Genomic DNA, 21,953 nt, shown 5'->3' with positions numbered 1-21,953 from the left:
TCTTGGAACCTGTGTTCATGCGCTCCCATTCCGATTCCTTAAGAAAAATTGAATATTTATTTGATTATGTTGCTTTTATGAAATCTTCCCACTGCTTTCTCTGTGCATCAAATTCTTGCATCCCTCACTTTATGGTATCCAATCACGATTTATTTCTTGTTCCATCACTGCTGTGCTTAATAGATTGATCTGTAGCCATGGTTCCATAGCCACTGTGCACTAAAAACAGCATCTATTGTGCTAAGTTAGTATTGTTCACAGAAGGCATCCTTGCTCTCTGCAAAATATATTTTAAAGAAGAATGGGGACCGGAAGAATTAACAGGGCCATTCCTGTATAAATCTCGAACGCTCGCATGCTACTGCAAAACCCTTCTCACGGTGGTTATACTTTTTCCTCAGGTCCACTTGTGATTCTTCATGAGCAGTAATTTTCATTTTTCTTTGATAGCACTGCTCCTGTACTTCCTAATTTGTCCTAATGGAAGAGTTTAAAGCAGTGTTTCTCAGACTTGGCCACTTTAAGATGTGCGAACTTCAACACCCTCACGGCACCCTTTGGCCTTTTCGGAAGCCAGGAAGATGTCTTCTTCTGACAGTGGAGCTAAATTCATAGCCCTCCGCAGATCAGTAGACAAAGGTTTGAGAGGCTGAGGAGGAGGAGGGAGGGGAATAGACTGTGGTCTGTGTCTCTGTGATAGAAGCCTGGGGGTGTTGCTAGGTGCCCAAAGAGGAGAAGCTGGAGCTGCAGTTCTGAGGATGGGGATGATCCTAAATTTGTCTGTCTAAAACAGTGTATCTCAGCCTTGGCCACTTTAAGCTGGGTGGACTTCAACGCCCAGAATTCTCCAGCCACCACGCTGGCTGGGGAATCCTGGAAACTGAAGTCCAGCCAGCTTAAAGTGGCCAAGGCTGAGAAACACCGATTTAGAAGGTTTCCAATGTGTTGTGTATTTATGGAATTTACAACCATCTTTTCCGTCCCGAGCACATAACATGGGATGTTGCAGAACTGCATCTCATCTCCCAGTACACCTGTTGCTCAAGCTGGGTGGGTCTGTTGGGAGAAGTCTGGGTGCAAATTGGGAAGACCACCTTAATAATTATACTGCTCTGGCTTTGACTTGGCTAAAATTGTAGGGTATCAGGGTAGAACAATGGCTTCGTGCAACTTGCACACCCAGATACAAATATATAAACAGAGAGAGAATCCACACACACACACACACATTTTTTTACTCACGCAACTGATGATGGGCTGGATTAGTGAAGAAAACCAGACCAGATTTGACTAGAGCTCCTGCAGCCACTGCAGGATCCACTAAAAGTTCATCAAATCTCACATTCTCAGGCGGAAGGCTATCACAGGCGTCGTAACTGCGAACCACTATGCGACATCTGCAGTGGTAGAAGTTCTGGTTCCTGGCGTTCACCACCACGGAGCCATCTGGCAACTCATAGGGCTGTTAGAAAAGGAGGCAGATGAAGTTGAGAAGGCTTGGGATAAACAATAATACCCTCTCTGTCCTCTGCATTTGGGCAGGGCCTCATACTTTGCATTGCTGTGGTTTGTTAACGAGCCACAATGAGTAGATTCTCACGCCACGCTCAGCCAGAAATCATGCTTTTTAAATCACAATGCTTGGTTCACGCAACACATGAGCATTTGAACCTAGCACTAGTTCAGTTAGCCCAATATTATTTATGCTTTCTTGTAGCAACTATCTAAGACAGTGCTTCTCAGCCTTGGCAGCTTGAAGATGTGTGGCCTTCAACTCCCAGAATTCCCCAGCCAGCAGTTGAAGGCCACACATCTTCAGGCTGCCAAGGCTGAGAAACACTGATCTAAGAGCTTAAGTTTTTCCTCCATCACCCACCACCTAACAGGGATTTCTCCCAAGATGTCACACAAAATTGCTGCCTTTAGTTATTGTGCTGCCCAGTCCTAGGCACACCCCCACAACAGCAGCTGACTCACATACGTAGTAAAGTTTCAGTTTCTTACGGTCAAAGATTGGCCAAAAATAGTACAATTCAGTGCAAAATACAAATTAAAACATAAATAACAAATTCCAATAAATTGTAAACACCATCAGTACCGATTAAAACCGTAACATTTTCTTGTATAGTCACAGTAAGCCATCGGGCAGCTCACAGGGCTGTTAGAAAAGGATATACAGGTAGCCCTTGTTTAACGACCACTTGTTCAGTGACCGTTCGAAGTTACTATGGTGTTGAGTCTGGGGATTTACGACTGGTCCTCGAAATTGTGGCCGTCGCAGCGTCCTGTGGTCACATCATCGCCATTTGCAATCTTCACAGCCAGCCTCCGACAAGCAAAGTGAATGGGGAAGCTGGCAGGAAGATGCAAGTGGCAGTCATGTGACATTGTGCTTAACGACCATGCAGGACTTGCTTAACGACAGCAGCCAGAATTGCTATTGCAAGTCGGCGTAGTCACGTGATTTTTTGCTTTATGACTGCGTTGCTTAGTGACTGAGTTGCTGGTCCCAATTACTGTCGTTAAGAGAGATTACCTTCAGATGAAATTAAGATGATTTAGTAAGTGCTTGCACAGGGGACCTTTCACTTTTCACTTTCACAGGATAAACACGAATATTCTTTCTCTCCTCTACGTTTGGGTATGATTTCCAGTTTGTTTAAACCAGTACGGGTTATGTCAAAGAAAGAAATCTGCCTGGATAACGTACAAGAATTGTCGTAATAAGTGATCAACACACATCCCTGTAGTACTGGCAGTACATTAGGACATGGCCAATTGAGCCCACCTCTCCAGAGCCACACGGACAGAGCCATTCAGAGAAAGAGGAAAGAGATGCCCACGTACCAGCCCTATAAAACTGCTGAGGCATCGCATCAAAACCATGGTGGTGTAAATGCCCTCTTCATTTGACCTAGGTCCCTAGAAATAGTCTGCCAACTTCTTGGGACTCTCACAGCAACACTCAATTTATCCCTGCATGCATCCTTATTGTCTGTATACAGTATGAGCCCTCCTGAGCTCAGTGGGATGGACTCTGAATGAATGTATACAGGGCCACGTTGCCTGTGTTTCAAGCTCCTTCCCTGGAAACATGAAGACTACAATCCAGCTTGCCTTCCTCTTTCAAATCCATTTAAAACAAAAGGAACGTACCGGCTTTCCATTCAAAGGAAATCCTCAGGAATCTTACAATTGCACCCTGAAATGATTTCATGCAGTTTGTGAAGGAATGTAGAGCGGACCTTGGGGAAGGTGTAAGACTGCTGATCAGAGGGGAAGGGAAGAGTGAGCTGTTGAGGAGGAGAAAAAACTCAAAATAACCTCACCTTGATTTTATTTAGCATAAGAGGGGACACAGAGACATTTGGACAGGCTTTCAAGATCACTGAAATGTACCCCACAACAATAAAACAGCGTTCCTGAAATTCCCGCAATGTCTGTTTCTTGACGGGGCCTACCTTGAAGAGCTGAAATCAATCCTGAAAACCTGTCCCAAGTCTTTTTCTGTCCCTTCTTACACCAAACAAAATCAAGGCAGAGTTAACATTTCTTTCTCATGCTTTCATTCAGTCTCCGGCCCGTGTAACCTGTTCTCCAACTTCCTCCTTAAAGGCTTGCTCAGCGGTTCTCTCATATTTTCCCCAAAGTCTGCTATAAATACCCACCATCTGCAATAATGTTCTAAACCAGTAATTCTTAAAGTGTGGTCCCAGGACCCCTGGGGGTCCCCCAAGACCTTCTCCAGGGTCTGCGAAATCAAAATTATTTGCTGGCTTATGTTAAAATAAAATAACAGTATTAAAATCCCATCAAACAATTGTGAGAAGTGGTCATGGCAGCGAATACATGGAGTATAATTTTTAATTCAGTCAATATTGATAAATATAACAGGCCTACCCATGAAAGGAATATAACAATTTTGGAACTTCTGGCCTATATTTGAGCCTAAGTGTGCAGGGGTTCCCCGAGCCCTGAAAAACATTTCAAGGGTTCCTCCAGGGTCAAAAAGTTGAGAAAAACTGCTCTACAGCACATAAATTGAGGTCTCTGGTTCCTTCCTGGGTCACAAAACTCCACAGCAAGGTTCGACATTCACAGCTACACCCACCTGGCATTCATCAGGATTAAAGTCACTGAAATTCTTCTGCATGCCGTAAGGGATCCCATGCAAGGGCTGTTGCCCATATTTCCAGGTTGTGCCATGGTCATCGCTGAGTAGGCAGGAGATCCCGTCCAGTTCTAAAGTTCCATGGCCACAAACGATCAAACGTCCCTTCTTGGGCTCGTAGTGTTTCTGCAAACCAGGACAGATTGGTTAGGAATGTGAGCCACTAATTGCCCTTTTTTTAAAAGATTGTTTTTATCTCTCCTTTATTATTTTTATAAATAACTCAAGGCGGGGAACATACCCAATACTCCTTCCTCCTCCTATTTTCCCCACAACAACCACCCTGTGAGGTGGGCTGGGCTGAGAGAGAGGGACTGGCCCAAGGTCACCCAGCTGGCTTTCATGCCTAAGGCGGGACTAGAACTCTCCTACCACGCCTGATTGGCTCTTGGGCTGAGAGAGAGGGACTGGCCCATGGTCACCCAGCTGGCTTTCATGCCTAAGGCGGGACTAGAACTCTCCTACCACGCCTGATTGGCTCTTGGGCTGAGAGAGAGGGACTGGCCCAAGGTCACCCAGCTGGCTTTCATGCCTAAGGCGGGACTAGAACTCTCCTACCACGCCTGATTGGCTCTTGGGCTGAGAGAGAGGGACTGGCCCATGGTCACCCAGCTGGCTTTCATGCCTAAGGCGGGACTAGAACTCTCCTACCACGCCTGATTGGCTCTTGGGCTGAGAGAGAGGGACTGGCCCAAGGTCACCCAGCTGGCTTTCATGCCTAAGGCGGGACTAGAACTCACAGCCTCCTGGTTTCTAGCCCAGCACCTTAACCACTAGACCAAACTGCCTACGTATCTCCAAGGTCCCTTCCAAAATTATATCCTATGACTTATGATTCTATGAATTCAATACTTGGCATAATTGATGGACACTTGCATAACATAGGTAGCTTTGAGACCAGTATTATTTTAACACACAGTAAAATATCACAGGAGGGGATACTTGTTTTAATCACAGGAGTGGATTAATACTATTAACCCTGCGTTAAGGTTAACTCAGTGTTAATCACAGGGGGGGAAAGGAAGAAGATGGACGTTCTACCGAGTCCTGGCCGTCCACCCAAACGTCTGCCACCAGACCTGAATGCTTTTCAATATTGCAGCCTGAGGGTTAGAAATTTGCTCTTTTGTAAAATGGCAGGTGATGGGCGTCCGCACTAGTGCTGCTCTCAATGCTACAGGCTCTGCTTTTTCTTCTCCAGTCCTACAGCATCACAGCAACACATATGATCAGGGGGTAAGGGAAACAGTGAGTAATTCAATACAATCACTCTTACCAGCCCTACGTTTGCATGGGCAGCCTCACCTGGATGCCATAACCTGGTCCAGGGGCAAACATGGTTGTGCCAACTTCCTCAGAGAGGTTACGGGGAAGACTCCACGTGACCCCGTCATCACAGCTGCGAATTATCATGACGCTGGCGGTGGAGCACCCTTGGTAGTGCGCGCAGAGCGTATACACCAAGAACACCATCTCCTTTTCCCAATCGACCACCACAGCTCCAAGGTTGAGGCCGTCTGTTAGGGGAGCATCATCAACTATGAATGAAGTTGGGCTCCAGTTAGCACCTGGAAGGACATGCAGATAGTGAATTAAATTTCTCTCCTAGGCTTTTTCAATCTGATACTGCCTTGGGTTACTACCAAGAGCAGTGGTGCCCTGACTGAATTTCTGACAGGGGTAACTTAAATCAATTTGATATCCAGTTGAAATAGCTAAGGAAATTTCCATTTGTCGAAGGTCATGCCTGTCTGAATGAAATAAATAGTCAATGCATTAACACTGCATATATTAGTTATAAGGAATCAAGGCAGGCAGCATCTTGAACTATTTTAAAGTATCTTTAATTTATAGGCTTTATTCTTTTGTCCGGCCCAGCAGTGGTTGACACCACACTTCAAACCACATCAAGAACAGTGGGAACAGACTTTTTTTTTAAGCATATGGTGATGGACAGGTCCAAACAGACAAAGGAGTGTTGCTTAGCAAGAGCTGACATTATACTTAAGCTACATCTTCTCCTCCAGCAATATTCCAATTCTTTGCCATTAAAGTGTCCATCGGGTGACCCAAATCAAATATCCAGTCTCCTGACAATATTATGCCCGTAATTCCTAGTCAGAAGGGCCAACAGGGACCTCTGGTCCTCACAGCCCTGGACTACCAGGATGAGGACTGGAAAGGGATGGGAATCTTGGGGCCCTCCGATATTTTGAATGATAGCTCCTATAATTCTTACCACTCTTGACTGGGAGTGATGTGACTTGTAGTAAAAAAATGCTGGAAGTTATTCCATATTTTCCTGATTCTCACATTCCCTGACTGTGCCGACTAATCAAGCTTCTGCCAAACCGCAGCTTTCCAGATGTTTTGGGACTACAACTTCCATAATTCTCAGCCAACATGGTGTTGACCACACTGGCTATAAAATTCGAAAGCTGCAGGCCCAGCTCTTCTAGAAAACCCCAGGTTGGGAAAGGCTGCACGGTCTGCCTCCTGTCCTGATTCCACACACATTTAGCAGAAATGAGAACTCCTTGATGGGATTTCCAATTTGATTAAACCATAATGTGGCTTGTTTGGCTTTGCTGTTGTGTTATATGAATCCAGTCATTGTTCTAGGGTGAATCTGACCATGGTTATGTTTGGACTAGCTCAGTCTTTTGTCACTTCTTAAACCATGACTTAGTAGAGTTCTCTGAAACCAGCTCTAGGGGGTACAATTGTACATGTGAGTTGTGCCTGCATTGACTCTTGTGTTCATCTTCCATTAAACACCCATGGAGCCAGCAAATGCGATTCCGCTCCCTCTCCATGCCAGTGTTACACAGCCTGCAGGTTATCTGCAGGGCCACCTTTCCCTGAGGGTACCTGCCCACCCCACCAGATCAGATAAGGTGGGTGTGCTTCAGATCCTATTAAATGATGTCATTTTGCAGGACTCGGGAGACGCTAGTGCCTGCCCTATGGAACAACCCCCCACCCCCACCCCTCGCGAGATCTGGAGGGCCCCTATCCTCTTAGCTTTGCAGAAGGCCATGAAGATCTGGCTATTGCCCCAGGTGGTGGGCTAGGATGGGAGTTGAGCCCAGCACATGTGAAGCTGGTATAGGATTATTATGACTCCTTGGCTGGAGTATGATTTTTTAAAAATTTTATAGGGTTCTGGATTTAATTTTTCATATATTTATATGGTCTGATTCTCGTAAACCACCAGGGTGATACTGTATAAAATGGGCGGCCATGCAAATCTCTTAAATAAATAAAATAAATACATTAAGCTGTGGTGGAAGGAGGAAAAGAAAACTCTCTCCTGCTCTCTGAAACCTTGGAACCAAACAGTGTCACAGTCCTGTTCAGCTTCTGTCCGTTTCAAGTGGGTTTTAACTTCCCCAAATCACCTAGCTTTGATGATGCCCATTCCCATCCAGTCTCTTCATCACCTGATTTGTATCTCTCCCCAGGGCTTGAATTATACTGGAACTGGGGGACGGGGGAAAGGGAAGGAATGTTGGACAGACCCACAAGGTCCACCCCGATACCCTACAATTTTAGCCAAGTCAAAGCCAGAGCAGTATAATTATTAAGGTGGTCTTCCCAATTTGCACCCAGACTGTTAATGTTTCCTACTGCAGATTAAGGTTGCTATGGTGACTAATCATTTTGGCCGGGTGAAGAGGTTGAATTTGATTGTCTCTTTTTCACATGCTTGATGGCTGCATCGCCTGGGGGGGAGGAACCTGCCCGGACTTCTTGTTAGTTCCTCTTTTTTTCCTTTTGTGCAGACATGTAGAAAGTCAGGCTGCTCTCACTGAGAGCCAAGTCCTTTAAATATGTTTTGCTTTCGTTTTGCTTTCTGTAAATAAATTATTTTTATAGAAATGCCTGGTGTGTGACTTTTCTGATCTCTCCTGGGCCAAAGGCTTTCCAAGCAATCTGCCAACAGGTTATGGGCCCAGTAAACAGCCCAGTAAAACCCAGAGAGAAAAGAGAGATCAGCTCCACGCCTCATGCACAATTTAAAGGCAGGTAGCAAAGACCTGTGAAGATTTTCTTTGGAGCCACCTGGAGATTTTCCAGCAGCTGCCGGTCTACAGGACAAAGAAGCCAGCTGAGGTGACTTGCAAAAGAAGGAAGAAGCCATGGCTACCTCCCAGCCCTCAGCGATGCCTCTGGAGCGCCTATCAGAGACCAACTATTTGAATTGGGCCCTGAAGATGGAGATGTATCTTCGCAGAGAGAATCTTTGGCTGCCAATTGGTGAGCAACCCCCCAAAATCCCAGTGCTGAATGGCTGAGACAGGATGAGCGGGCTAGAGCCACCATTATCCTGGGAGTTGAGGACAATCAGCTAGTCCACATGCGAGGCATGCAATCTGCAAAGCAACTTTGGGACGCTTTGAGAGACTTGTATGTAAAGGCAACAGCAGGGAGTAAAGTTACCCTGACGAAAAAGCTGTACAAAGCCTACCTTGCAGAAGGAGATAGCCTTCCTGAGCACCTGCATTATATTCAGCAGCTGTTTGTTGAGTTGCAGGAGAGAGGAATGGAATTTACACCTCTCACAAAATCATATATCCTCCTGTCCTCACTAAATGAAACACGGGACACACTGATTTGTACCCTGGAGGCTATGCCTGAAGCAGACCTCACCCCATCGTATGTTACACAGCGCTTACTCGCTGAATGGGAGAAGAGAGAGGAAAGATCCCCCCCCATCTGTTCTGGAAAGCTGCAGGAAAAGAAGGGAAAGGAAACTGAGGCCACAGCACTAGCCAGCCAGCAATGCTTCACCTGTGGTTCAGCTGGACATTTGCAGAAAGACTGTGCCTTGAGACCCAAAAGTAGAAAGACAGAGAAGAAGAACACAAGGGCAACAAGAAGAAGGCTCTTCAGACAACCCAAATTGCACAGGTTGCTGAGAAGGGTAATTCTGATGTATGAGTGTTACAATTACATAAACTGTCATTTATGTAATTGTAAGAGCTCTTTTGTGTCACTGTCTAAAACTGAAAGACAAAGTGTCTCTTTGGCTGATGGGCCTGTGACCAAAATTATGGGACAAGGTGACATGTATTTATCCTGCTTGGGAGAAACTGTAAAAGGTGTGTTGTATGTGCCAAATTTACAATCAAACCTTTTATCTGTGGCACAATTGACTGCAACAGGGTATATCATAACATTTAAGAAAAATGGTTGTGAGATACGTAAAAATGGGAAATTGTGTGCTGCTGGTATGTTAAAAGACTCCTTGTACATTGTGCAAAATGCAAGGAAGCCAAGCTGCAAGGCTGCAGTTGGCAACACGCCATATCATGACCAATGTGTACACCTGATGCACAGGAGATTTGGTCATGCTAATTTCAAGTATATAGCACAACTGCCACAGCTGTGTGCTGACCTAAAGTTAAAACCCTGTGATAAATACTTAGATTGTGTAGTTTGCAAAGAATGCAAAACACTAAAAGCTCCTGTGAGTAAGCACAGTGACAGAGTTACAACTAGACCTTTGGAAATTGTACACTCTGACATTATTGGTCCTTTTCCTCCAAGTCTTGGACAAGCAAGGTATGCAATGACCATCACTGATGATTTCTCAAGATACACATTTATCTACATCTTAAAACATAAAGATGAAGCATTTGAGAAATTTAAAAGTTTTGTGACATGGGCAAATGGAAAATTCCCTAGGCCTGTATCTGCACTCCAATGTGATAGAGGAGGAGAGTACCTTTCTCACAAATTCAGAAGGTTCCTAGTGGAAAAGGGGATAGAACAAATTCTTTCTAACCCTTCCACCCCTCAGCAAAATGGTGTTGCTGAAAGAAAGGGCAGAACCTTGCAAAATGCGATGGAATGCATGCTAAAAGATTCACATTTATCTTTTAAGTACTGGGGAGAGGCCATATCTACTGCCTCTTATGTACAAAACAGATTGTATAACTCTGTGATTCAGGACACTCCATTCCATTTGTTTTATGGTGTGAAACCAAAGGTAAACCATCTTAGAGTGTTTGGTAGCACTGCATGGGTTCATATTCCAAAACAACAGAGAAGGAAAGGAGGCCCCACAACAAAGAAAGCCATCTTTGTTGGCTATGAACAAGGCCAGAGGAGCTACAGGTTCATAATGGGAGAGAAATTAATAATTAGCAAAAGCGCTTCTTTTGCTGAACAAAACTGGGGGAGATTAAACTCTAGCTCTCCAGTTGATCTGACCACCACAAGAGAACAGCAAGGACTTGCTGATGGTGATCTTTTGCCTGATGAGGACATTAAACCAGAAAAGCAAACTGAAGATCTGTCTGATGAGACAGATGCTTCTCAGGAAAGTGATAGGAGTCAAAATTTAAGCCCTGTATTACCTCGTAGATCTCAGAGAAGTAATAAAGGCGTTCCTCCATCACGTTTTCAGGCTGAAACAGTAAAGGCTTTTCACATATTCACAGAACCTGAGTCTTTAGAACAAGTGAATGCTTTACCACCTGAGATTGCACAAAATTGGCATTCTGCCATGCAACAGGAGTTAGCATCCTTGAAAGAAAATAAAACATGGAAACTGGTAAATCTACCTCCCAATGAACGCTGTCTGGGTTGTAGGTGGGTTTTCAAACTGAAAAGGGATGCTGATGGCAAAATCCAAAAATATAAAGCAAGGTTAGTTGCAAAAGGGTTCACTCAAAGGAAAGATTTAGACTTTGACAAGACTTTTGCACCAGTTACTAAAGGTGAATCGATTAGATTACTGTTAAAAGTTGCTGCACTCAAGGGAATGTCAGTTAACCACTATGACATTCAAACCACATTTCTCTATGGTGATTTAGACCACAAATTATACATGCAGCAACCCCCTGGCTATGAAAAAGGGGAGAATCTAGTCTGTGAACTGCAGAAGTCAATCTATGGGTTAAAACAAGCTGCTAGATCCTGGAACCAAAAAGTAGATGAAAAACTGCAGAATTTTGGTTTTGAAAAAGGAAAAGCAGATCCATGTGTATATATGAAGAAAGACAAACAAGGCTGTATGTATCTGTGCATTTATGTTGATGATTTGCTGCTGTTCACATCAACAGAAAAACAAAGGCTTGATTTTGAAGCCTGCATGAAAAGCCATTTCACATTTAAAAGCCTTGGAGTTGTGACAAATTACCTAGGTTTGGAAGTACACAGGGAGAAGGATGGTAGTTTTCTGTTAAACCAACGTAGTAAAATTCAAAAGCTCCTAGAGGATTTTAATATGCAAGACTGTAAACCAGTCTCTACTCCGATGATAATAGATTTTCAGAAAGATATAGGAGAAACTCAATTAACTGAGGCAGAGAAATATAGATCTGCAATTGGAAGTTTACTGTACATTGCAAATCATTCTCGCCCAGATATCTCAAATTCTGTGGCCATTTTAAGTAGACAGGTAGAGAAGCCTACATCTACTGGAAAAGCAGCATTGAAGAGGTTAATGAGGTATTTGCAAGGAACAAAGAATTATTGCCTGAAGCTAAATGCCTCTGGAACCCAGAAATTGCAGGCTTTTGCTGATTCTGACTGGGGAGCAGATGTCAGTGACAGGAAATCCACTTCTGGGATTTTAATTCAATTTGCTGGGTCAAGCTTAGGCTGGCATTCTAGAAGGCAAACATTTGTTGCTCTTTCCGCTGCAGAAGCAGAGTTTTATTCTCTAACACAAACCTGTAATGAGATTATATGGTTTAAACATTTGTTAAAAGACATAGGTGAACCAGCCTATAACTGTTTATGAGGATAATCAAGCTTGCATTGCTATGGCAAAATCTGAAGCCTGCAGAAATAGAACATAACATATTGATATTAGATATCAATATATCAAATTCCCCTCCCTCCTCCTCCTCAGCCTCTCAAACCTTTGTCTACTGATCTGCGAAGGGCTATGAATTTAGCTCCACTGTCAGAAGAAGACGTCTTCCTGGCTTCCGAAAAGGCCAAAAGGGTGCTGTGAGGCGTCGCCGTGATGAGGGGTATCCTGAACGTGTCCACCTCCCCGATTTCACCGCCACTGACCCACAGCAACTGCTCCATGACAATGCGGGGTTTTACCTACCAAGACAAACCAGGGAAGTTCATCAGGCCTTTGCTGCAAGGAAGTGGTAGAGAAACAATAAGCAAATCTGTTATCTGTGAAACCAGGTCTCTGCATGGACCTCTGCACTACCTTGCCTGTTTTATGGCAGCGGGATGAGATAGAAATGTTTCCATTCCTGGGATTCACATTGCCCACAGTGCTCAGTTCTTGTCTGAAGAGAGAACCAGTGCTGGGCCGAGTTACTGTTTTCCAATAGAACTTAGGTGAACTGATGCAAAAGAGACTGAGGCTCTTTTATCGTTAACAGAAGGATCTGCACAAAACTGCGCCTGTTCACCGTTGGACCTAAGCCCTGAAACTCGGTAACAACAAGCGAGAAACAAGCCAACTCTCCTCAACTGCACAGCTGTATTCATAGGGCTACAGAGTGGTTGAATGCAATCAGGCAACTAAAGTTTTATAACTTGAGTGAAAAACGGAAAGGAAGCAGAAAAATGGAACGGAAGAATGGAACTGAAACGGTGATGTGGAATATTATAAATCTGACAAAACTTTCAAACAAATTTCGATTGCTTTACGTATCCCGCATACTTCCTGTTATTTGAAAGGCATGTGATCAGAAGCGCTGATGAATTGTTTTGGAAACAAGCTAAACAGCAGAAGATTCCTTGGCTCCTACAGACTCACCGTGACAGCAAACCATCTAGTTCTATCATGAGATTGGATCTAAAAATATAGTAGTCACCACAATATAGTCAAATATTAACTATGATTTTAAAAAACAAACTGGGGTATACATTATGAGGCCCCCAGGACAATATTATGCCCTCCAAAGTTTTGTGGGCAACCAAAGTAGTCATCAAATTGTAACTGTAACTGTTAATAGAAGGGAAGGTTATTAAATATATAAATTATACCCATGCTTTTCTGCACCTTCAAGTCAAACTTGACTCCTAGTGGCTACATGGATAAATCCACAGTTTTCTCGGCAAGTTTTTTGGAAGAGGCTTGCCCTTGTCTCCTTCGTCCTGGGGCTGAGGGGGAGGGACTGGCCCAAGGTCATCTAGCTGGCTTTGTGTTCAAGACAGGACTGGAACTCAGTGTCTCCTGGTGTCTAGCCCACTGCCTTTAACCACTACAGCTAACTGGCTCTGTATTATTGTCATGAGTACTGATGGTGAGCAGGAGGGGGCCCCTATCCAGGGGGGAAAACACATGCGTAGTACTGAGGAGTTGAGCAGCCATTCGAAGAGACACAGAACAGACCCGCCTTGACTTTTGGGGTTTATCCCAAAAGTCTTCCCACGCTTCTTCAGTTTGTTAGGATTTTCTGTCTAATGTAGCAGTAATAAAACACTAGAGACCTATTCCTTGTCTCAGCGTGGTTTCTGACTGTTAGGACATCAATCCTAACAAACTCTACTACTCCCATTGAAAGAGGGAGGAACACACACACAAAAAAAAGGAAGAGACATTTGGAAAAATGTCTTCGGAAAACCAGGAAGTTCGGCAAGCCATCCAACAACTGGCAGCAGCCCTGCAACAATACCAACAACAAGTAGATCTCCAGATCAGCACATTACAGGCAGCCATGCTACAGCAGTTACAACAACCAGCTCCGGTTAACCCACAACCGGTGCCAGCAGCAGCAGCTCCGCCAGTAGTCTTGAGATCCCAGGGCAGTCTACCAGAGAAGTTTGGAGGAGAAGCAGGACAGTTGAGAGCCTTTCTTACACAGTGCACAATGTTTTTCGACAGCAGACCGGCAGAGTTTCCCACAGACAGAACCAGAGTCACCTTCATTTTAAGTCTGCTAAAGGACCCAGCAGCCAAATGGGCTATTCCCATGGTGGAGAACAACAACCCAATTCTCAATGACTACCAGAATTTTCTGGCAGGGTTCCGAGCACACTTTGACGACCCGATCAGAGAGGTCACTGCCAGCCGGGAAATTCGGAAGCTCAAGCAAGGCAACAAGAGAGTGTGAATTTACATTGCTGATTTCAAGCTGTTAGCAGGAGATCTGGACTGGAATGAGAGTTCCTTGAAAGACCAATTCGAACAGGGGCTGGATGAGGAAATTAAAAATGAATTAGTGCGCCAGGGAACACCAGCTACCCTAGAAGGTTTATATCAACTGTCTGTGGTCGTAGACACCAGGCTAGAAGAGCTCAGACAGATGCAGCCGGGGAGAGGTAGGGGCTTCAGAGCGCTTCCAGGATTTCCAGCTCTCTCCACAGCACTTCCTTACTCAGGACCAGAGGAGCCGATGCAGATCGGGATGAGCAGGAGGCTTACTCCCGAGGCTGAGAGACAGAGAAGGAGAGAGAGAGCCCTCTGTTTCTACTGCGCAGTCCAGGGGCACATGGTGAGAGCTTGCCCAGCGAGAAGCCAAGCAAATTCCGTAAGAGCCCCAGGGCAGGCAGCAGAACCAAGAGCCACCTCCACCTCGACTTCCAACCAGGGAAACTCCGTCGGTCTCCCTCCACAGAGCTCAGCAGGGAGACCATCAATCAATTAAGAAGGGCTCATTCCGAGGATTCCAAGCAATCCTTTTGCTACTTACCAGTCATAATGCATGTAAACCCAGAGCACCAGGTCAAGCTAGAGGCCCTCGTGGATTCCGGAGCTTCAACCAATTTTATTGATGCATAGACCGTACCAGACCTCAACATCCCGATCAGAGAATTGCCACGTCCCATAGAAGTTGAGACCATTGACGGCCAGCCCCTCAAGGCTGGGCTGATTAGAAGTTTCACAGAACCTTTGCAACTAACAATGGGAGACCACACTGAGTGGATCCAACTTTATGTTACTGCATCACTTAATGTGCCTATAGTCCTGGGCACACCTTGGCTGAAGACCCACAACCCACTGTTGAACTGGACTACGGGAGCAATCTCCTTCCCAGCTAAGGAATGCCAGCACAAGATTCAAGCTGCTCTTCTCTCTCCAGCAACCAACGCAGTCACGGAAGCAAGAGGGGTCCAGTTGCCAGTCAAGTATGCAGATTTCGCAGATGTTTTCAGCAAACAAGAGGCCACAGCACTACCCTCCCATAGGGACTGTGACTGCACCATTGAGTTGATACCAGGAGCCAAGATTCCAGCAAGGAAACAATATCCCATGTCCCCCAAGGAACTAGCCACCTTAAAGGATTACTTGGATTCTAATCTCCAAAAGGGTTTCATCCGACCATCTACTTCCCCAGCGTCTGCTCCTACCTTCTTTGTACCAAAGAAGCCTGACCCGTTGGCACCGGCAAACCAGGAGGCAGCCATGAGAGTGGTGCATGATTTCAGTTCCCTCAATAAAGTCACGGTCAAGGAAAATTACCCACTCCCCCTAATATCTGATCTGCTGAATCGCTTACAGAAAGCACACATTTTTACTAGGTTGGACCTCAGGAATGCGTACAATCTGATCTGGATGAAAGAGGGGCATGAATATCTGACTGCCTTCGATACCAGGTTTGGTAAATTTGAGTACCTTGTTTTGCCGTTTGGCTTGTCTAATGCAGGAGCCATATTTTCCCGATTTATGAATCCAATTTTCTCTGACTAGATAAGTATCTGGTCATTTATCTAGATGACATATTAATATTCTCTGAGGATGCTACAACTCATGTAACCCATGTACATAATGTCTTACAAAGACTGAGAGAGAACAAGCTGTTCGCCAAGCTAGAGAAGTGTGCCTTCAATTTAACTGAATTACATTTCCTGGGCTATAAAATATCAACAGAAGGCATATCCATGGATCCTTCTAAGGTCAAGGCAATTCTCTCTTGGCAACCCCCCCAAAATGTGAAAGAGGTACAAAAATTTCTAGGGTTCTGCAATTTTTACAGGAGATTCATAAATAAATTTAGTGACAGGGCTAAACCCCTCACACAGCTTTTGAAGAAAGGATCAAAATTCATTTGGGGGGAGAGGGAGCAAGCAGCCTTCCAAGAATTTAAGCAGCTCTTTGCATCCCAGCAGCTTTTGAAGCATCCTGATCCCACAAAGCAATTCATAATGCATTCAGATGCTTCAGATTTCGCTATCGCTGCTGTTTTATTGCAATATACTAACAAAACAGAGAATACATTGCTACCTTGTGCATTTTTCTCCCGCACGCTCTCACCAGCAGAGAGAAACTATGATGTTTTTAACAAGGAGTTGCTAGCAATTAAAGCAGCATTTCAAGAGTGGAGGCACTGGCTAGAAGGTGCAACCTTTCCTGTGAAAGTTTGCACCAATCACAAGAATTTACAGCTTCTACAAAACAACAGATCCCTCACCCCACGCCAAATCAGATGGGGCCAGTTTTTCTCCCGTTTCAATTTTGTTATTTCTTATGTTCCCGGGGCACAGAACTGTTTGGCAGATGCCCTGTCTCGATTCATTCAGGCAACCCTCGCCACTCACCAGGAGGTCCAGACTACTATATTACAACTTCACAACTTTGATCAGTCTATGAGGGGGAACCAGACAGAGATTTTAGCAGCAGGCAGACAAGCAGCGGACCTATTTACAAGAGTCAGAGCTCAGCAGCAACAGGACCTGTATGCCAGGGCCAGGATGGATGACCTCCAGAGGGGCCCGCAAGACACTGCCTCTCCATTTAATGTGGAGGCAGGAATCCTCTGGCATAGTGGGCGATTATACATTCCCCCCTCATTGAGGGAAGAAGTACTGAGACTTTGCCATGACCATCAAACGGCAGGCCACGGAAGTGTTTTCAAAACTCTCCATAGAGCTCTGAGAGACTACTGGTGGCCTAAGATGACTGCAGACATAAAAGGTTACGTTCCTTCTTGTCATACCTGTAGACAAGACAAGCCTCTCCCAGGGAAGCCCACAGGACTCTTGCAACCCCTACCCACCCCCAGTAGGCCTTGGGATACAATTTCCATGGATTTCATCCCCCGGTCCATACTAGTGGTGGTGGACCTTTTCTTCCATATTAGTGGCGGTGGACCTTTTCACTAAAATGGCGCATTTTATTCCTTGCAAGGGCCTCCCATCTGTGCAAGCCACAGCGCAGTTGTTCATGGACCATGTTTTTAGGTACAGAGGCATGATAAATCACTTGGTGAGTGACAGAGGCCCTCAGTTCACTTCCAGGTTCTGGAGGGCCCTTTTCCAGTCATTAGGGGTCCAGATCCACCTATCATCATCGCATCATTCGGCTAGTAATGGGCAAGCTGAGAAAATTAACCAATGGTTACAGCAGTATCTCAGGTGTTACACCACTTATCAGTAAGACAATTGGCCAGCCCTGCTCCCCATGGCAGAATTTACTTATAACAACTCTGTGCAATCCTCTACCAAGATGTCTCCTTTCCAAGCACTCTACGGGGTTAGCCCTCGGGTGTTGCCCACCTCCTCCCAGCAGGGAACTGTTCCAGCCGCAGCTGATTTTCTTAAAGAGCAACAAGCCGCACAGGAGTTGTTAAAGGAGCAGCTGAACAGGGCAAAGCGTGCTTATAAGAGAGCTGCAGATGCTCACAGACAAGAGGGGCCAGCGATTGCGGTAGGAGACAAAGTGTGGCTCTCTACCAAGTTTTTGACCTCTACCAGGCCCTCCAAGAAGTTGGACTCTAAGTTTGTGGGCCCTTTCACTGTGGTACAGCAGATAAATCCAGTGGCTTATCCCTTAAAGCTGCCAGCATCCATGAAAATCCATCCAGTGTTTCACAGAGCCTTGCTAGCCAAAGACCCTCCCCCAAGTACCTTACGATTGCAAATGCCCACCACCACCTCCAGTAATTGTGGAGGGGGAGGAGGAATACGAAGTCGAGGAAATTCTGGACTCTAGGAGGAGGGGAAGGGGCATCCAATATTTAATACACTGGAAAGGGTACCCTGAGGAAGAGCACACATGGGAAAATGCCAGAGATGTGCATGCACCAACACTGGTTCAACGATTCCATCAGCTTCTCCCTCACAAACCCAAGCCTCGCACTCTACCAGAGATTCCTCACTTGACTGAGCAAGCAGAGGAATCCCAAGCAGAGGAGTTCGTAAGTTGGCAACCTCCACCCCTGCCAGAGGCTCTAAGGCCAGAGAGAGAGGAGGAGGGGGAGCCACAGCCCTCCACCTCTGGCTTGCATTTCCCAAGGGGGAGGGGGGAAGAATCTTCTAATTATTTAGCTATTTTCCAGCAGCAGCCACCTGGGCCAGAAGCATTATCAGACCTGGAGAGCAGCACTGATTCGTCCTTGGAGTTTTCCTTTGAACTCCCCTTCCAAACTCCCATGGGAACTGGGCAACCATCGTTGCCCAGTTCCCATGGGAGTTTGGAAGGGGAGATGGACTCTCATGAGACCCCTGGAAGGGAGGGGGTTGAAATGGAATGTGAATCTGGAGGGGAGGGTGATGTCATGAGTACTGATGGCGAGCAGGAGGGGGGCTCTATTCAGGGGGGAAACACATGCGTAGTACTGAGGAATTAAGCAGCCATTCAAAGAGATACAGATCAGACCCGCCTTAACTTTTGGGGTTTATCTGTCTGGGTTTTTCCCACGCTTCTTCAGTTTGTTAGGATTTTCTGTCTAATGTAGCAGTAATAAAACTCTAGAGACCTATTCCTTGTCTCAGCGTGGTTCCTGACTGTTAGGACAATTATAGTTAATTATTTTTCTTAATTAACAACTTTTTCATCTTTTAGTATTGTACCCTAGCTTACATCTTGGATTGCAACCTTAGACCACCACTCAAAGGCCAGATGCAGCCCTCAGTCTTGAAACAAAAATCATGTTTTATGAATGAGAGTGATTCATGTAACATACTACTGTAAACTCAAACTAAGCAAATCACATTTTGGTATAGCATGATGTATGAATCCTATCTTTTTTCAATCATCTAGGCTGAGATCACACAAGCTAGGACACTATACGGTCTGTTTTCACTTAATGTGCTGTGCAAGCTGACTAATTTAAATAAACCATGGTTAAACCATGGCTTAGCATGTTGTACAAATACAACCCCAGCAGGATCTCATGTAACCTGCTCCAACCTTGTGCTTTCCAGTTATGTAAGAATATTTTCACGATGTTCGCTGGGAATTCTGGAAGTTGAAGCCCAACAGATCTGGAGAACACTGTTATGGAAGGAAGGTTGGTTCAATTCATTGTAAGTCTGCACTCCCTCCACTTATAATTTCAACATCAAGCCAGCCATTCCTCTCCTGAGCTGTTTGGCTTTGGAGGATTGGCAAAAAAAAGGCATGGGACAGCCTACAATGCCTGGTCTTGGGGTCCTGAAAGGCATTGCGGGGGTGGGGAGAAGCAGCAGTTCCTAAGTGAAGTAGGAACATACTCCTTCCCACTTCGTTTGCATCACAACTGCATTCCTCTCCATTAGCATTTTGGGACCGCTACCTTTAAACTTGAATTTAGAGCCAGTTTGGTGTGGGGGTTAAGGTGCTGGCCTAGAAAGCAAAAGATTGTGAGTTCTAGGCCTCCCTTAGGCACGAAAGCCAGCTGGGGGACTTTGGGCCAGTCACTCTCTCTCACTGGGGAAAAAAATCTAATAATATTATTCTTTAAAATTGTCCCTGAACAGTACTATACCCATACTCAAAAGGAGCCCTACCAGCAGCTGATAGGTTCCCTTTGAAAGCGCCCATGCAAGACACAAAGGCAGTGTTCTGTTGTTAGTGGGTTTTTTCCCCTTCTTCTCCCATCAAGAGATTTCGGTGTACAAATAGTAAATATAATGCCTCATTGATACTATCAGGGCTGGGATATGCTGGGTCCCCATTGGCCTTTTTAGGCCTCTGTGTGTACCTTTCCTCTGGACTAGGGTTTCTCAACCAGGGTTCCATGGACCCCTGGGGTTCCGCGAGAGGTCACTAGGGCTTCCCTGGGAGATCACAATTTAAAAAAATATTTCAAATTCAGGCAACTTCATGTTAAAGAGGTAAGTTTCATTCTTTATTTTCAGTTTAAGAACACTGTTAATGCATATATTCAGGCCTACACATGAAAGGAACACAATCATTTTGCAACTTCTGGTCTATATTTGAGCCTGAATGTACAGGGGTTCTGTCCTGACTACCAGGAAACACACTGAGACAATGACTTGGTCTCTAATATTTATTACTAGTACTTAACAAGAATCCTAACAAACTGAGGAAGCGTGGGAAAAACCCAGCCATATAAACCCCAAAGGTTAAGGCGGTCCCGATCTGTGTCTCTTTGAATGGCTGAACAGTTCCTCAGTGCTACGCATGCGCTTGACAGTCTGGGTGGGAGCCCCCTGCTCACCATCCTTACTCATGACAGGTTCCCTGAGGCCTGAAAAATATTTCAAGGGTTCTTCCAGGGTCAAAAAGTTGAAAAAGGCTGCTTTGGATTGTAAAGATCCCTATTCAAAACCATTCTGCTTCTAGAAGTGGGAGAGCTCAGTTATTTCAAAGCAGACTCTTCTCCTTAACCTCTCCTGAGTTAAATCTCTAACAACAGTAACACATTCTGGTTTCATCACAGGCAAAAGAGACCCTGCAAAGTATGCCAGCCTACTCTGCTGCCCACCCAAGGATGGGAAACCTGCAGGTTAGTGCAGCGGTGAGGACATCAGGGCCAAAAGAACAGAGCACAGGGCAAGAAGGAACTTACCAAAGAGTGCAAAACATGAAAAACAAACAGGAGTTGCAAGGCATTTCATCACAGCAGAGAAAAGAATGTAAAACATTCCGAAATAGGAAGAGAAATTGCATATATACCCAGTCCTGGTTAACTCAAAAGGGATCTGTCATGCAGACATTATATATCTGAACAATCTTGCTAATTATGATTATTATGGAGTTGTGCAGCCCAAGACTTTTAATAAATAAATGCATAAATATCCTAGAATAGCCATTCTGAGCCTGGTGTCCTCTAGATGTGCTGGGACTGTAATGCCCAGAATTTATTTATTTATTGAATTGATATGCTGGTGAAACTTTGCTTTACAATCCCTAACCCTAACAATTCTGAGCACTACAATCCCATACAGGGTTGGAAGGTGCCAATTTGAGGAGATTTTCCTCAAACTGTCACTCCTACACTTAAACCTCAGTTACGCAGAATCAAACAGAGTAGGATAGGTTGGTAGGTAAAGCAGCAGCAGAGTCTCAAGTCCTTTCCTAGTAATCCAGTGATTTACAATAACCCCAGCACAGCCTAGTCTCCAGTAGCAAAAAATCAGAAGGAATCTGGTAGCACCTTTTCCTTGGATGCAATTTGTCTCAAAAGTAACCTGTGTTTCCACAGCCAACTTCTCTTCCCTTTATTTAATCGATTTATATTGCCGCCCATCTCACAAATGCGACTCTGGGCAGCTAACAACACTTAAAATAATAAAAACAACGTTAGTGGTTTGGGAGAACCAGTTTGGTGTAGTGATGAAGGTGCTGGCCTAGAAACCAGAAAAGCCTGCTGGGGGACTTTGGGCCAGTCACTCTCTCAGCCCCACCCACCTCACAGGCTGGTTGTTATGGGGAAAATAGGAGGTTGGGAGAATTAAGTATGTTTGCTGCCTTGAGTTATAAATATGTAAAAAAGGCAGGATAAAAATGTAACAGCAGCAGCAACTATAACAGGAATAAAACACCAACATGGTCACCAAGGATGAACCCAGCAAGACAAGAAAGAGTCCCTCCTTCGGGGTGGGGGGAGATGGGCAGTAATAAAATTCGACAAACAAACAAACAAACAAACAAACAAACTACTTTCCCCCTGAAAAGTTATCTTTT

At 45.0% G+C, this 21,953-nt stretch overlaps 1 protein-coding gene across 2 annotated transcripts in view; it reads right to left on the bottom strand.

Moving 5' to 3' along the window:
* NEU1 (neuraminidase 1) overlaps positions 1 to 21,953 on the bottom strand; it is a 30,302-nt gene that overhangs the window by 7,502 nt on the left and 847 nt on the right. Inside the window, exons 2-5 of one of the 2 annotated variants that reach the window (XM_063291244.1) lie at positions 12,049 to 12,241; positions 5,477 to 5,739; positions 4,112 to 4,297; positions 1,243 to 1,462 (exon numbers count right to left, since the gene is read on the bottom strand). In XM_063291244.1, coding sequence (XP_063147314.1) covers positions 1,243 to 1,462; positions 4,112 to 4,297; positions 5,477 to 5,739; positions 12,049 to 12,241 — 862 coding nt within the window. Of the gene's footprint in view, positions 1 to 1,242; positions 1,463 to 4,111; positions 4,298 to 5,476; positions 5,740 to 12,048; positions 12,279 to 21,953 lie in introns of both variants that reach the window. The other variant, XM_063291245.1, reaches the window with a different exon arrangement.

This window comes from Candoia aspera, chromosome 2 (assembly GCF_035149785.1).
Source record: "Candoia aspera isolate rCanAsp1 chromosome 2, rCanAsp1.hap2, whole genome shotgun sequence".
NCBI classification, from domain to species: Eukaryota; Metazoa; Chordata; class Lepidosauria; order Squamata; family Boidae; genus Candoia; species Candoia aspera.
Note: the sequence above shows the minus strand (reverse complement) of the source record. Positions and strands in the feature narration are given on the sequence as shown.